General features: G+C 45.3%; 1 protein-coding gene across 3 annotated transcripts in view; it reads left to right on the top strand.

The window, feature by feature from the left end:
- GSTO2 (glutathione S-transferase omega 2) overlaps positions 1-9570 on the top strand; it is a 30384-nt gene extending 20814 nt beyond the window's left edge. For all 3 annotated transcript variants that reach the window (XM_039243987.1, XM_039243988.1, XM_039243989.1), the window contains 2 exons: positions 8292-8398; positions 9411-9570. In XM_039243987.1, the coding sequence (XP_039099918.1) occupies positions 8292-8398; positions 9411-9570 (267 nt within the window). The remainder of the gene's footprint in view (positions 1-8291; positions 8399-9410) is intronic.
- Positions 9571-17167: the final 7597 nt, after the last annotated feature.

Here is a 17167-nt window from a genome sequence, read left to right as displayed (position 1 = left end):
AGGAAACTAACAATAGAACTCCCCTATGACCCAGCAATAGCACTGCTAGGAATTTACCCAAGGGATACAGAAATGCTGAGGCATAGGAGCACGTGTACCCCAATGTTCATAGCAGCACTATCAACAATAGCTAAAACATGGAAAGAGCCTAAGTGTCCATCAACGGACGAATGGATCAGGAAGATGTGGTTTATCTATACCATGGAACACTACATGGCAATGAGAAACAATGAAATCTGGCCATGTGTAGCAACATGGATGGACCTTGAGGGTGTTATGCTGAGCGAAATAAGTCAGGCAGAGAAGGACAAATATCATATGTTTGCACATATAGGAGGATTAGGAGGAACTTGACGGAGGAACAAGGGGGAGAAGAAGGGTGGAAATGGTGGGGGAAAGGGAGAGGCAAACCATGAGAGACTCTTGAATGCTGACAAAAACTGAGGACTGATGGATGTGGGGGGGAGGGGGGATGGGCATGGAGGAGGACACTTGTGGGGATGAGCACTGAGTGTTATGTGGAAACTAATTTGACAATAAACTATTTGTTAAAAAAAAAGTAAATATTAAAAAAATAAAATAAGTTAAAATGTAAATAAATAAATAAAAACTGTGAACTAAAAAAAAAAAGGAGTTTTAGATTGTTTCTAGTCGTTTACCATTGTGAACAGTGCAGCAAGAAACAGCAGCTTTTCTTTTTTGCAGAAAAAAACATTTTCTCTTTTTTAGAATATGTCCTTATAAGGCCAGACCTCCAGGAATGGAATGCTCAGATCAAAGGGTATGAACATTTAGAGGCTGGAGCAGTGTGTTGCTAAACTGATTCCCCTAAGACTTGTGCTGTTTGCCCCGCAACAGCAGTAGATAAAAATCGTCTTTGCACTTTCCCCTTTCCAATGTTGGGAGATTCCATTAAAGATGATATTTGCCTGCTTTGGAGAGAAGCAACAGTTTTTCATTGTTGACTTAATTTGTATTTCTTTGATTGCTAGTGAAGTGGAAGCTTTCCCCCGAAGGTATGCCATTTCTTTGTGTTTAGTTTGTGAAAATGGTCTGTTACTCATCTATCAAGATCTTCCTGATTTTCCTTGTTGATTTGTAAAAGTTTCTTTTAAAAAGTTCCTTATATATTAAGGATATTTGCCTGTTTTTTTAAAAAACCTTTTTTTGGTTTTCTTTTAACTTTTAGTTTGGCTTATCTTTTTGTACATGTAGAAATATAACATTTCGAGGTACCTGGGTGGCTTAGTTGGTTAAGTGTCTGACCCTTGATTTAGGCTCAGTCCATGATCTCACGGTTCCTGAGATCGAGCGCCTAGTCAGGCTCTGTGCTGCCAGCATGGAACCTGCTTAGAATTCTCTCTCTCTCTTTCTCTCTGCCCCTATGCCACTTGCACTCTCTCTCTCTCTCAAAAATAAAATACACTTAAAAAGAGAAGAAAATATAGGGGTGCCTGGGAGGCTTGGTCAGTTAAGTGTCTGACTTAGGCTCAGGTCATGATCTCACAGTTTGTGAGTTAAGCCCCCGCATCGGGCTCTGTGCTGTCAGTGCAGAGCTCGCTTTGGATCCTCTGTGTCCCTCTCTGTTCCTCCCCTGCTCATGCTCTCTCTTTCTCTCAAAAATAAATAAAAATATTAAAATATGTATTTAAAAAAGAAATATAACATTTAACCATATCGTGCTATAGGTCTTTCCTGTTGTGATTTCTTCACAGCCTTTCCAAGTAGTAAGTCATCTTCCCCTTCAGGGGAAGTGAAAAATATTCCCCTTTCCACCCACCATCCATCACTTTAAAGGTATTTGACTTGTCCGGTGTTGGCCTACTACCTTCTCCCCCTGCTATTACACACATACATATTGGCAGAAGAAGCGAGCCCATTAAAAGGGTCCTGGCATAGAATTCTTAGGATGCTCCTTTAATCCCCAAATGTTGACAAATTGCATTCTGAATCTTCATAGGGGACTCCAGGTCATAATTGTTGAGCAGGAGGAGGGTGTATGTTCTGCCCCAGAACCTACTTCTGAGGCTTCTTTCCAGAGGAGAAATGGGTTTATACGAACTCCGAGTTTGTATACCCTTGGTTCATTTGACAGGGAATCGGTTCATTCTTGCTGGCTCTGCCTCAGCAGTGCTTCAGGGTAACAGGGACCAGAAATTTGAAATCTTGAGAACCTTCTCTCTCTCTTTTTTAAATGTTTATTTATTTTAGAGAGATTGAGAGAGACAGACAGAGTGAGAGCAGGGGAGGGGCAGAGAGAGAGGGAGACATAGAATCCAAAGCAGGCTCCAGGCTCCGAGCTATCATCACAGAGCCCAGTGCGAGGCTGGAACTCACGGGCAGTGAGATCATGACAGGAGCCCAAGTCTGGGCGTAACTGCTTAACCGACTGAGCCACCCAGGTGGCTCTTGAGAACTTTCTCATTTTTTATAGACTCAGATTTCTTCCCGAGTCGTACTTTTCTGCTACTTCTGGAGAAGGGCCTGCTTTGCTGATGTATTGGCAAGTGGTTTTTTGTCCTTTTGGGGAGGGAAAGGAGCGAGGTTCTGTTTCTCAGGAACTGTTTCCTTCAAGAAAAAATCGCTTTCTTTGTTCTCCAGCAAGGTCAGTAGCCCTCCCCCAAGCCACTGCGCTGTCTGCCTTCTTTGGAGGCACTGACAGTGGTGTAGAGCAGCGACCTCCTAAAGCACAGTGAAGCCGATCCCAAGTTTCACCACCCAAAACTATAGATGGAAGCTTTTTAGTGTCTAGTTTGATCAAGTCTGGGATTTGCCTCTCTTTAAGATCTTGCTTCTCTCACAAAAAACCTTAACCGAGTTCTTTTACCTCCTTGGTAAACTTCTTGGGCAAGCAAAGGCCAGGCGTCTTACCTCCGATGGCCACAAGGGGGTGCTCCGCGCCTCTTCCTTCCATCCGCACTCTAGCGCGAACCGCTTTTGGGTCCTCGTGGGGGAGCCCGAGAGGCCCTCTCAGAGGACAAGGAGCCCTTTCATCCGGGGCTTTTTCTTTCTTTTCTTTCTTCTTTCTTTCTTCTTTCTTTCTTTCTTTCTTTCTTTCTTTCTTTCTTTCTTTCTTTCTTTCTTTCTTTCTCTTCTTCTTCTTTTTTTATGTGTTATTTATTTCTAAGAGAGACAGAGAGAGACAGCGTGAGCAGGGGAGAATCAGAGAGAGAGGGAGATACAGAATCCGAAACAGGCTCCAGGCTCTGAGCTAGCGGTCAGCACAGAGCCCGACGCGGGGCTCGAACCCACGAACCGCGAGATCATGACCTGAGCCGAAGTCGGACACTCAACGGACTGAGCCACCCAGGCGCCCCTCATCCGGGCTTTTTCATATTGAGGGGCTGTAAGCACTGGACCCAAGGGTCACTCCGTCTTCATTTGAATGCTGAGTCCTTATCTGTTTCTACATCCAAAAGCATGGGAACGCTATGTAGTCAATTTTCAGTGAACTCCAGAACAGAAGATTTTAAAAGTAGGTTTTGTTTTGTTTTAATATTCCAGGACATCAAATGTCTTTTTCCCAAATATGCTAGTTCTTAAGCTTGGATTGGAGATGTGTCGAGTCTTTTAGGAAAGTGGAGAGCTAGAAGCTGGAGTCTCCCTTCCTTTCCTGTGCTGCCCATGTGTGGCCTGGGGACGATGTCTAGGGACTTGGAAGAAAAGCACCTTCTGCAAGCAGGCTATTTTGCCTTGCTTGGCACACCACAGACGACAGCTCTGAAAGTGAGGGATTCTATTGGGAGAGAAGCTATTCAGCATTGAGAATGGCCAGTGTCATATGTGGCAGGTTGGTGACAAAAAGAACTCAAAACAGAGTTTTAAAACATGGATATTAGCATAACCACTGCTAAGTGGGTTGAGAGACAGCACAGCCTCGTGTTCCGTTTGTGATGATGAAACACTTAGGGAGGATAAGCCACTGGAGTTGAAGACTATTCGTCTACTGACTATCCTACTATCCTGCTTTACTTCTAACTGTCCTGAAATCTGTCAGAGGAGCTAATTGGCTCTAGGCAAGGGACTAATTTAAACTGAGAACACAGGAGAAGTATTAGTAATGTTGACCAAAGGCCCTCTTATCAATAGAAGAAAACGAGAAGGAGAGAATTTTGTAAAGATTTTATTTTATTTTATTTTAACGTTTTTTATTTATTTCTGAGAGAGAGAGAGCGCGAGCATGGGCAGGGGAGGGTCAGAGAGAGAGGGAAACACAGAATCTGAAACAGGCTCCAGGCTCTAAGCTGGCTGTCAGCACAGAGCCCGACGCGGGGCTCAAACCCACTAACCGTGAGATCATGACTTGAGCCAAAGTTGGGCTTAACCGACTGAGCCACCCAGGTGCCCCTAAAGATTTTATTTTTTAAGTAATCTACACTCAGTGTGGGGCTTGAACTCACAACCCTGAAATCAAGAGTCACACGCCGTGCTGACTGAGCCAGCCATGTGCCCCAGGAAAGAAGTTTGATAGTGTTGTTGTTGTTGTTGTTTACTGTGATTGTGTCTCATCTCCCAGTGGGATAGGTGCTCTAGCAGAGCCCCTGTTTGAGAGAAAGAAAATGGGAATGGGCAGGGAGTTCTCCCTGGGAAGCTCACAGCCGGGCCAGCTTTGGCTATAGAGGGGCTGAGGCTTTCAGAGTTTGTGGATTCTAAGCTTTTTGCTGATATTTAAATTTAAAGAGCAAACAAAGAATTCACAAGAGACTGTGATTACAGTTCTCATACTTAGATATTTGAAGTTCAACAGCACAAGGGCTGACTCTAGTATGGGAATAAGGAGAATGCTGTTTTTGTCTTAGCTCCTGCACTACCCAGAGAGCTCCTTCACCTCCCTAGGACTGAGTTTCCTCCTCTGAAAAGTGAGAGTCTCTTTGTGCTTCCATGTGAGAGGCAAGAATCGGCTCCCCCCCGACATGTTTTCCTCTCCTCCTTAGCTGCCAGGAAACTCAAGTCAGGTTCAAAGATTTAAGGAACTCTGCAGGACCCTGGGCTTGATATCTTGATGTCATTTTCCTTCCTTGTTTTGACCTTCTGTTCTAACTTTTGTTTTTTTCTGATCTTGGTGTTTTATTATTTTTCATGTTAAAAACATTTTTTTAATGTTTATTTTTGAAAGAGAGAGACAGAGCAGGAGCAGGGGTGGGGCAGAGAGAGAGAGGGAGACACAGAATCTGAAGCAGGCTCCAGGGTCTGAGCTGTCAGCACAGAGCCCGATGCGGGGCTCGAACCCACAAACTGTGAGATCATGACCTGAGCTGAAGTCAGATGCTTAACCTACTGAGCCACGCAGGTGCTCCTTTCATGTTTTTTTATTGTACGCATTTTTTTTTTTACACTGCATCTGTAATCCTTTGTGTAATGAGCATGGTATAAATAAATGGTAAAGTGTGGGGGGAGGGGTCCCAGTAGAGGCGTTCTGGTGACCCTTACAGCACTGATGTTCTGTGATTCTCAATGGAAAAGCTGAAGCACATGTCTGGGACATATCAGGTTTGCATGGAAGGGAGCTCTCTGACTGTGGGTCTTAAGAGTTTCAATAAACCTGTAAGGAGGGCTGGCCAGGTTGTTCTCCTATATCACTGGCACGTGTCTGCAAAGGAGCCAGCACTTGGTGCTACTTTATAGGAAGATGGCTTTTCTCCTGGGACTTCTATAATTTAAAAAAAAAATGTTTATTTTTGAGAAAGAGAGAGAGAGAGAAAGTGCGTGCGTGAGTGCTAATGGGGGAGGGGCAGAGAGAGACACACAGAATCCCAAGTAGCTCAGAGCCTGATGCAGGGCTTGAACTCAAGAACTGCAAGATCAGGACCTGAGCCGAAGTCAGACACGCAACTGACTGAGCCACTCAGTGCCCCTCTCTTGGGATTTTAGACTTGCCCTGTGAGAAACCTGGGGGAGAAATGCCTGTCTGAGGCAAGTGTCAAGAATCAGCAGCTGTATCAAAACTCCAAGGAATTTTGATGTTACACTGGATTTAAGAACGCCCAAGGGAGGGGCACCTGGGTGGCTCAGTCGGTTAAGTGTCTGACTCTTGATCTCAGCTCAGGTCATGATCTCAGGGTCCTGAGCCCGGGTCACCGTGTTGGGCTCTTGCCTGGGTGTGAAGCCAAGTTAAGGGAAAAAAAAAAAAAAAAGAGAGAGAGAGAGAGAGAGAAAGAAAGAAAGGAAGGAAGCAAGCCTGAGGGAATGTGTATATGTATTTTGGGGGTGGGAGAGGAGAGGCTGGCTGAGAATAAGTAATACCTCATCTGTTTCATCCATATGCTCATTTTGACTGTACCAAGTACCTGGATAGGGCTTGAATTACTTGAGTGTTTATATAAGAATTAATTATATCTGTAACATCATGTATATCAAAGACATACTCCTACTTTGAGTAAATAAAAAGCTTAAAAATATATATGAAAGAAATATCAATAACTAAGCAGTTATTCATTTTCAAAATATCACTTTACCAAAGAACCTACCAAAGGTTCCAATAAATGTCCATATGCTTTGTTTCGGCAAGGACTTTCCCAAGAGCACCGCTGCTCTGTAAACAGAAGAATTATACAGATGTTCCAGGGTTGATCAATTTAGATTTGGGTCTCATTTGTGCCATGAAGGCCAACAATAAGCTGGAGGTATAGGTTTCAAAGCGAGAGGTAAAAGTTTGGGTAATTATGATCTATTCCTGAACATAAAGAAGCTTTGGTGCTGTCTGCGACCCATGAAAATGGAACAATTTGTTCTTTTCTGCTGTAAGTCAGATCTGTTTTCCTTACGCCGTAAAATAGCCTCCATCTTGAATCTTCATTGGCCAGATTCTACTGTTTTAGTTCCATCCTGTTCGTTTTCTTGAACAAAGTGATGCTACCTAACATTTTTCCAGACTTCCAGGACATCAGTCATGTAAACTCCTCTTTGCCATATTGGGGGATAATGAAAACATAGGCTTTAGGGCAATGAGATTTGCTTTCTCCTCTAAGAGTGGCAGGTGGAGGGAACCCATTGATCTCTCTGTCGGAGGTGGATCTGCTTTCTGTAGATGTAGACTTTGGACATCTCTATGCTTTCCTATGATAAGAGTGTATGTTTATTCATGCATGATTACGTAACTCCTCACCATAACCTCTAAGGAACTTACCACCATTTTATAGGTGAGAAAATTGAGGCATTTGCCCCGCATTCAATATTGAATAGGAGGTAGAGCCCAAGATAGGACTAAGTTGGCCTGCTCCTGAGCTCACCTTCTCAATGGCAACCCTCGACTACATCATAGAATCCATAAGCTGGTCTGGAATATGGAAAATCAAGCCTGAATGGTAGGGATAGGAATGTAGAAATCTATCTAAAGGATGTAGGAATCTGGATCTATAGCTATAGGGGAGTATGTAGTTGATTATGAGTTATCTGGGTCAAAGAGAGTTGTTTGCTTGATTTACCTAGGTAACTGGCACCATACTTTTCTCTTTGGAAATACCTGGTCCAAAAGTAACCTCTGCTAAACATTTTTGCTTTTAAAAACTTCCAGTACTTTTTTTTCTTTTTTAACTGGCATTTGGTAATCTATCTGTTAAGAGTTTATCTGTTTGCTTTATAGTCTACCTATCTGGGTAAATTTGTCCCATTGGGAAATGAGAAATTCTATTTTAATATAAAAAGTTGACAGTTCTGAGTCAGACAGAAGTGTACAGTTCAAAGAGCTCAAATAGAGAAAGAAAATTTGATATAAAGACAGTGTTGGGACTTGAGGGAGTCCACGAAGACCATTTGCTCTTTAGTTATGAATTGATTGAGAAATAAGTCTAAAGAGGAAGAACATAATGGAGACTATAGTATTCCCTTAATTACAGATAAAATGGATCTTGGAGAATGGGGAAACAGGGTTCCTAATGTGGTCCCCTCCCTCCCAGTAATGGGCGGCGCTGGCTCGGGGCAGGCCTCTGTCTACAGGAACTGAGCTCATGCATGGAAAGTTTAGCACTCGGAGGAACGGAGGAATGTGTTCTAGGCTAAAAGGGCGGAGCTGGGCTCCCTCTGCCTGGGTTTTCCTCCAAATTCCCTAGTCAGATGAGGCACCCCATTGCTCCGGTGTTGAAAGTGGGGGAAGAGCTGCATGTGGCTGGGAGTTTGACCCTGAAGTGGAGGAAACATCAGGAAAAAGAAAGACTCACTGCCTAACAAATTGGAAGGAGAATCAGAGCCTTGGTTCTGTCTCTTTGGGAATCAATTAGATATTTGTATTTAGCATCTATAAATATGTCAGTAGGTAGGTAAATTAACTTGCTTTTGTTCTGTTTAAACTTTAGATTCTTGGCTATCAGAACACCATCTTCTTTGGTGGAGACTGTATATCCATGATTGATTACCTCTTTTGGCCCTGGTTTGAGCGGCTGGATGTGTATGGAATAGCTGAGTAAGACATTTGACCATGGGTTTGCATGGGGTAACAAGCAGAATGACCAACCACACAGCATGGAAAGTTAGGGATGTCTGAAATAGAAGAAATTGCCCATGGACTTGGGGAGACCATGTAGAGGTCCCCAGCCAGAACATGCGATCTGTTCTGTTGCTCAGAGACGTTGAACTTGTATTGGCTCCTGCTGTGTTCCCAGACAGTCACAGAGTGGGTGCTGAACAATTCTGGCATTGGCGAACCAGGTCCTGCCCTGGCAGAGTACATGTGTACCCTTACAATGCTTGGGCTCAAACCTACCCAGCCATGCTCTCCCACACCTTCCACTTTGGCTGTCTCCAAAGGCAGATCACATAAAATATATTTAGATATTTTAAACTATGTCTCAAAATAAACATTACCAAAATCTGTCTCCTCCAGAGATGGAGTAGTGAACCATGGATCAGGACCCCTCACCTCCTCCTGGATTTCCCACTTGCCAGTGGTACTATTTTGATCAAATCACTTCCATATCCTAGACCTAAATTTCCCAGTCCATCTTTGAAAGGGCTTGGTCAGCTCCATTAAGTATTTCAAAGTTTGATGATGGTTTTACTAATTTTTAAAAAGTGTTTTTGGAAACGACATATCTTTACTTTTTTCAAACTCCCTAAAGTAAAATCTAAGAATGACAGAAGAACGTTTCTTTTTTTGGGGTGGTGGTGGTGGTGTCTTTTTGTTGGTAAACAGCAAAGCCCAGACACCTTACTTCCCCAGAGCAGTCAGTCCACAAGCATTTTAACTGTACCGTGAAAAGCAACAACTTCTCTAATTCCAAACATTCACAGCTGTTCCCCAAATGAGCTTTTCCTCCGGTCAATGATCATGATCAGTTGATAATAAGGTAACGAAGATAAGTTTATTGCCCAAATAAACGAATCTATTGTATCTTGTCCATCTATAAAGGGACACCTGCCACCTTTCCCCACCGCTTCCCTTTCGGACGAGCTAACAGTTCTTTCCTGTTCTGCAGCTGTTTGAACCACACGCCAGCTCTCCGGCTCTGGACAGCAGCCATGAAGCAGGACCCCACAGTGTGTGCTCTTCTCATAGATAGGAACATTTTCCTAGGCTTCTTGAATCTTTATTTTCAGAACAACCCTGATGCTTTTGACTTTGGGCTAACTTGCTGAGTCTCAGTCTCCCCCTTCACCATCCAGAATTCCCAAGCATGCCGTGAGTCTGCATCAGGGACTGTTTTGGTGGGTCAATCTCAGTTCGTTTTCTTTGAGGTTCTCAATAAACATGGAGACAGAAAATGTATTCTTTCTGATAATCCGTTTGCATGACTCCTCTGGCCTGTACCTTCTGACGATTCTCTAGAAATCTCGAGTGCTCAGTGCCAATGTCCAAGCACATTTTGGGAGCCTGTGTGCATCCTGGATCCTTAGCCTTTGGCCCAGTTTGACCTCCAGATCATTGGTGCTCAGGCTGATGTGGAGGTTCAATGATGTTCATCAATGATGCCTATCAATGATGTTCATTATTCCAGATTGGCCCCCTCCACGACCTCCCTGGAGAGGGGAAAGCTAGAGAAGAGGAGGAAGAAGAAAACACTCCAGGTCCAAATACTCTCCATTTGGCAACCGAAAGCTGCTGTCCACATGGGCGTGCATGTGTATCATTCTTGTTGACACTTTGGCGTGGGCCTGGGAGACACCGAGGGTCTCATGACTAAAAAAACTCTGAAGCAGGAAATGAAACACCCGTTGTTCCCCTGGACTGACTACGTCAGAATGTCACCGGTGCTGTCAGGGCTCAGGATGGCTCACAAAATGTTCCATAGCCGACATCCTGCCTTGAAAAAATAAACACGCCCCAAACCCAGTCACAGGCAAAGGTCACTTGGTTGGATTTGCGTCACACACACTTTCACTTTGTCACAACAGATGCCTCTGGTTGCCTGTTGTGTACCAAGCCCTGAGCCATGTGGGGGCTAGAGATGACAAAAACACAGGAGACCCCGATCAGTCCACTCATCTTGGTGGATGTTGTAAACTTCGTGCTTTGGAACTGGTTCTCTGGCAGTGGGAACACTTGTCTTGGCCCCATGTGGCGCCTCGACTGGTTCTACCCAGCCCTGCTCATGACTGAGGGTGACAGGTATCCCGGAAGATGGCTGGAGGTGCCGGCAGGAACCTGGGTCCGGCAGCTTCTATCACTTACCCCAGAGGAGTGGGACAGGGCTGTCTGATGCCATTTGATCTCCAGGCCTAGGGACTGCCTTGTGATCATTTCAGCTGTGTTCACACAGCACCTCTTGTTAGAGTCCCAGACATGGCGAAAGACCAGGTAGCAGTGGGGGTGATGCTGTGACGTGTCAGTGCCCACTGAGCTGTCTGCTGCCCCTGCCTCCGACTCAGCCCGACCAGCCTCATTTCTCCCCCATCTCAGCCCCGCCTGGCCATCTGCTGCCTCGGGTGGATTCTGACTCATGTCAATAGTTACCAGTGTGACTCTTGAGCCAGTTGGACACATGCAAGCTTGCTCTGGTGAGGTGGCCTGGTCTGTCCGATTAGACTCCGTGTCACAGGGGCAGTCCGCTCAGGATGGGGCACCCTGTTGCCATGGCACCCGAGCCAGAGCAGAGTCAAGTCTGTGAGTCACATTTCCCCGGGATCTTTGCTCGGCCCCTGTGGCCTCTCCTAGGACTTGGGGACGATCGGACTTTGCAAGGTGGTAAATCCTGTGTGCTGGCAAGTATTTGGCATGAGATCAAAATTGCTGTGGACACAACAGATAATGGCATGTCTCTGGATGACCAAAACCAGAGATGTCCTCTCCTGGGCTCTACATACTAATTTAGAAAGCTTGCAAAACCAGGAAACACAGGATGAGAAAAGTGCGCATGGGGAGAGGTTGCAGGCTGGCGGCCCTCAGCCCAGTTCGGGATGCGAATGCTTTTCGGCCAGATGCGCTCTCTGCAGTTTGCCAGGGTCGCCGGCGCTGCCTTCCATGTCCTCCTCCTTTATGCCACCCGTCCGCCCCACAGAGGAATCCGTTGTCAACCTCCGGATAAAGTATAAGGATTTAGCCTGGAGAAGAGAGGCAATTAAACAATGCTCCACAAGGAGCTTTTAAAATACCATGTCTTTTATTGCAGGAGAGGGCAGAAATAATATATTAGGGTTTGTTTTTTAAATGCAACAATGAAAATAGGAATTCTTCCACCATCTCGTGGGGCAGAGATAACTGCTTTTGACAATCGGTGTATATCTTATTAAAAAAAGCATGTCGAACTTACAGACTTAAGGCGAAAGCTGTTCTCTATGTCCTGCAGTGTGGAAAGAGAGAAAAATCGTTTGAAAGAGCCTCATTGTCATACATGAGGTTAACATCCAAATCTATGACCGGAGGAGGTCCTATGAAGCTCCCGCCCTTAGTGGTTCTGAACTGGAGGCCATCTGGACCGAGTCCAGTGACATCTGGTATGGTTGGGGGTAGGGTGGGTGACCAGGACAGCTGGCAGCAGTGGTGGGGGCAGAGGGTGATGGTGACAGTTACTTGAAGTCCCTTTTAGCTCTAAATCTCTCTGATCTCAGTCAAAGCAGCGGTTGAGCGTTCAAGTGGCTTCAATCTGAATTATAAGGCCCAAGCTGGAGTGGTTCTTCTGTATGTGCCCTCCACATGGCTCTTTGGAGCTTTGGTGGCAGGTGTGTGTGTGGGTGTCTCTCTCCTTTGATACCTCACTTTCATGCCTTGCCTGGTCCACATTTCCTTTGTCAAAGTCAGTGGTCTTCTTGATGCAGGGGAACGAGCGGCTTTGCCTTCAGAACCGAGCTTAACTCTCAGGTGGTTTATGTCAGCATGTTTCGGTTTGTTATCTAAAGTCTTCACAAATAACCAAGTATCCAGCTCAAGAGGGCTCTTGTTGATTAGCTTCCAGCCCCTCCCTTCCTTTCCCTCCCACGGGGAACACTGTACCTACCCAGGAGACTCATTTCCCATTCATCTTCCTCTGTGATTCACTGGAAGCCTGGACATTGGCTTTTTTCAAACATTTTCCTCCCATCTGGCTTCTCAGAGCTCTTGAGCCTTTGCAAATATTGTTTCCTCCACTCTCCCAGTCTTCCTCAGAGCAGCCTGGTTTGTTTTGTTTTGCTCTGTGTTTTATTTTTTTCAATCAGCCTTCTCTCTGGCAAAGTTCAGATAAAAATTCTTTTTTGTGTCAAGAGGTAGTGTACCAGCGTGGGGAAGAATAGGGCTGTTCAGTCAGACATTCTGAGCTCACACCCTAGCTCTGCCACTCATTAAATTCTGTTGCTTAACACCTCTGAGCATCAGTTTATCTGTAAAATGGGACCATTGTGTCTGTTTCATAGGATTGTTGAAAAATAATGGGATCGTCCACATAAGGATTCAGCACTTGCCAGGTAAATATTTGCTCAGTGAATGGCAGGAAACCCTATCATCATAGTGAGACTTCTCTGAAAAGGTCGGACTTGACCCCTGTGTTCATTCTCCCATGACTTTATGGGACATGAAGTCCTACATTGTTGAACAATTGGCTTGATTCGTGGTTTGGAGTGTTTTCTGTTCTGTATGTGGGGGGTTAATCTCAAATGATCTGTAAGCCCTTGGAAGCTGGGACTTTTCTCTCTCCTCCTCCTCTTCCTGGCACCCCAAGCCTAGTTTAACATGGAGTCCCCAGATCTTGCCACATTGTTGACGACAGTAAAGTAAATACCCTTTCCCGGGTTGTGGAGAAGTACTCAGAATCTCACTTCTCAGCCCGCTCGGAGCACACTTAAAGGAAGGGATTTGAAATGAACAAGGGCCTGTGCAGCTGTTAGGCCACTTGGGAGTTGCACAGAACACACCAGCACCCCAGGAGCATGCCGTTTGTGGAAAGGATGATCACACACGTGCTCCAGGCAAGAGCTGTGGAACACTGTCTTGTCACTTCCTCCTGGGGGTCCACCACACCAAGACTCCTCTTGTGGACAGCAGGGGTCTGGGCAGTCTTCTTTGTCAGTAGCAGATGGCCTCCAGAGTGTGCATTTGCAAGCCCAGGAGAAAGCAACTGAGGCAGGCTCTGACTGTGCAGCCCACCCAGGGGAGCTGGAGTGGACCCTCTCCTGGGAGCACAAGATGCATTTCTGAACCTAGGATGGCTATCTGTTAGCAGGAGCAGACTTGGATAAATCTGGGTTTATGTTTCCAAAGCCATGCAATATTTGGGTTATTATGCCTAGGGATTTAGAAAGTCTCTCAAAGGATGTGTGTGAGTATTTGCATATTTCCGTGCATTTCTGCCATAGGGGGGAGGTACCAGGATAAATCATTAGGTTTTTTTTTTAATTTGTGTTTATTTATTTATTATTTTTTTTTACAAATAGTTTATTGTCAAATTAGTTTCCACATAACACCCAGTGCTAGAAACAGTTTAGATGGGAAGGGAAGGAGTTATTTTTAAAAATTCCACCCTAAAATAAATGGTAATTGGCCATTCATTTGCTAAAGAGAAAGGCCCCCTTTGGTGACTTTATCTGGGACCATCTGATGGCAGCAGAGGTGTGGTCAGGGACAGATATCCTGGGTGCAGTGGCAGGCAGAGGAAGAGCTGGCTGGGGCTCTGCTGAAGCCCTCACCTAAAACCTGGGCCTCAGGTTTATGGAGGAAGGAACCCAAGGTAGAGTCAGAATAGACAACCTTGTGTTTATGGAGAGCTTACTGTTTTTGTTTTTGTTGTTCTTGACTTTACTCAAGTCCTAAGCTAAGTGACCTTTTTACTCAATCTTCTCAATGGCTCTAGGAGGTGGACAGTATGATCCCATTTTATAGAAGAAACTGAGGCAAAACCAAGGCTCATGGAAACTAAGAGACTTGCTGAGGGAAGACGTGGCATAGCCAGAATCTGAACACAGAACCCAAGCTCGTAGTCCCTGTGCTTCTTCTACAGTCTGGAATCTGACTCCTTGGTCTTTGCACAGCTTTGTCATGGTAGCAGCTGGGAATCTAGTGGACAGCACCTTACACGCAGGCCTCCATTTTCAGTGGGCACGTGGAGATAGGGCAGGGGTCCGCCATTTCCTTGTCTCTCTGGATCGTTAAGCATTCAGGCTGAGTGATCTTGCTGCTTCAAGTCTGGTTCTGGATGGGTGGGGCTTTGGTACCTTCCTTGCCTGTCTGGTTGTAAAATGTTGCAGGACACAAATGTGTGGAGAGTGTTCTTAGGAAATAGTCCCGGAAAAGCTACCGGTATCAAGAGGGCGGAATGCCACCAATCTCCTGGGCCCTACATCTGGCTCTACTTAAGGCCTCTGCTGTCGTCTTGGTTGGCTCAGATTCCTGGGGTACGGGGTCGACATGGCCTGACTCATGGTCCTTGGCTGGGAGATCTTGGGGCTGATTCAGCTCTAGCCATGCTATTTGAAGGCACCCCAAGACAACAGTCAGCCACTGGAGGTCTGACCACTGTCCCAAGAGACATCTGATGCAACATAGTTCAGTCTACTCTCCAGAAATAAGTGAACAGTGAGGCCATGGGGGCTGTGAGTCATCTCTGGCCAGGTGGGAAGACAGGCCCAAGGGTGGCTTGTAAAAAGGGGCAGGAAGTGGGTCTTTGCTTTGTTTCTATTTTAAATAAAGTTACCTTAAGAGCAATCTAAAAGATCACTGATCAATGGGTTTTAAAGAAACAGAGGGGACCAAATTCTTCCCAATCCCCTACCCCACCCCTGTCTTGCAAATCTCATCTGGCACTTTTAAGACCTACCTTTTCCCAGGAAGAAAAGAAGCAATGCCTCTGAACATCATGGAGGTTTATGTTGTTCCATCTTGCTGGGAGAAAATTTGTTGTTGACAGTTTTATTTTCTGGGTTCTTTGTGGGGCTGTAGAGGAACATCAAAGGAATAGAAAATGCCACTTACATCAGGAACGCAGGGTTCTACACTGTGCAGAAGGAAATAAACCAGCCCTGGGCCCAGATGAACAGAACACAAGCATTTGGGAATGGAACGACAATCATTTTGATTTGATTTTCTTTGGGGAGGCCCTTCCCATTTCCCTGTGTCTAAGGGAGCTAAAGCTGTTACAGCCCAAACCCAAAGCTGATCTGGGAGTTCTTGAATTCCCTCTGCCATGCAGGCCTCAGTCACATCAGTTCACTTACAATTACTTAATGCTCTTTGCTGTTCTCTGGCTTATATTTTGGCCATCAGTTTTGCCTTCCTAATAGACCCGCATCCTTGGGGACAGAGCACTCGTCTTAGACTTCTATTTCCCACATAGCACCTGACTTAGGGTAGAACACAAGTTGTGTTGCTCAGTACTTGGTTAAAAATGCCTTCTCCTCACTCTGGAGTCAAGATGATGGAATAAATCTCAGGCAATAGTTGATTTTCATGGTTAGATACCTGGTGGTGAACACATATATACCAAATTGATGGGTGCATATTATAGCAATTACCAGAAGGGCAGATCACTTCAAAGCAGGCTTTATGCCGAGATGTTCACTGCGGTGCTGTTTATGATAGCAAAAAAAATTTTTTAAAAAGCTGCCATAACTGTTCCTCAGGAGGAGAGGCTCAGTAATTTAGGGTACATACATACAAACAGGGAGATAGTAAGTCAGCAGCTATTTTGAAAAATAGGGTAGAACCAAATGTTCAAAACTGATATCTGAGGAAAGTTAGATGATATGATGCAATTTATGTAAAAAGAAAGAGGGGTGCATGTGCACATGTGATACATACACAGAAAAATTTTGGAAGGCTACACAAGAAATTTCATATTGGTTACGGATGGGGAATGGATGGAGATGGGGTGGGTGCTTGTATCTGTTACTTAACTTTTCTGTCAGTAGTTGAATTTTTTTATCATGACTATATTGTTTTTATTTAAAAAAACCCAACTGGTTAGAAAAACAAACTATCTTTGGATGGCTTCTAAAAGATGCTCTTCTCATGGTTGGGGGGAGGGGTCAGGGGGAAGGCAGAGGAGGGTGAGCAAGGTGGGCACCAGGCAAGCTGGGGGTCTGTGTTTCCCGCACTGAGCAGTGGGGATTGGTGCTCTCTGCTCCTGAGTTGCCGGCCAAACCAAACAACCTTCCAGATCTATCCCAGGAGGTGGAGAGAGAGAGAGAGCATGAAAATGTGCTGAATCACAGCCTATGTGGTGACTTCAGTTAGAACTTCCAGGACAGGGCTGCTGGCTCAGTCGGTTAAGCCTTGGACTTCAGCGCAGGTCATGATATCACGGTTAGTGGGTTCGAGCCCCATGTCAGCTGTGCTGACAGCTCAGAGTCTGGAGCCTGATTCAGATTCTGTGTCTCCCTCTTTCTCTGCCCTTCCCCTACTCACACTCTTTCTCTCTCAAAAAAAAAAATCATTAAAAACAAAACCAAACTTCCTGGACATTCACTGACTGTGCCACAGTGGGCCCCCCCCCCCCCCCCCGGAAACTGGCTATAACCCCCTGTAGCACCTAACACAGCACTGATCACAGTGTTAGGGGCTTCATGGTTTGGGGCAGATGAAGTTACTGTCTCACTCAAAAATCAACAATGGCTTACCACTGCTTATTGTATGAAGTTCAAATGTACCTTCGTTTACTTCGCCTTCAAGGCTTTTCTGTGATGAGCCCCAACATTTTCAAACTCATTTGCTAAAATTCCTCCGTATCTATCAGCATATAAACCAGCCCTGCCTGGGTTCAAATCCTAGCTTTGCTACTCACCCTTCTGTGCCTCGGTTTCCTCATCTGGAACATGGGGAGAATAACATACA

This window comes from Hyaena hyaena, unplaced genomic scaffold (genome assembly GCF_003009895.1).
Source record: "Hyaena hyaena isolate Hyena2069 unplaced genomic scaffold, ASM300989v1 scaffold_233, whole genome shotgun sequence".
NCBI classification, from domain to species: Eukaryota; Metazoa; Chordata; class Mammalia; order Carnivora; family Hyaenidae; genus Hyaena; species Hyaena hyaena.
Note: the sequence above shows the minus strand (reverse complement) of the source record. Positions and strands in the feature narration are given on the sequence as shown.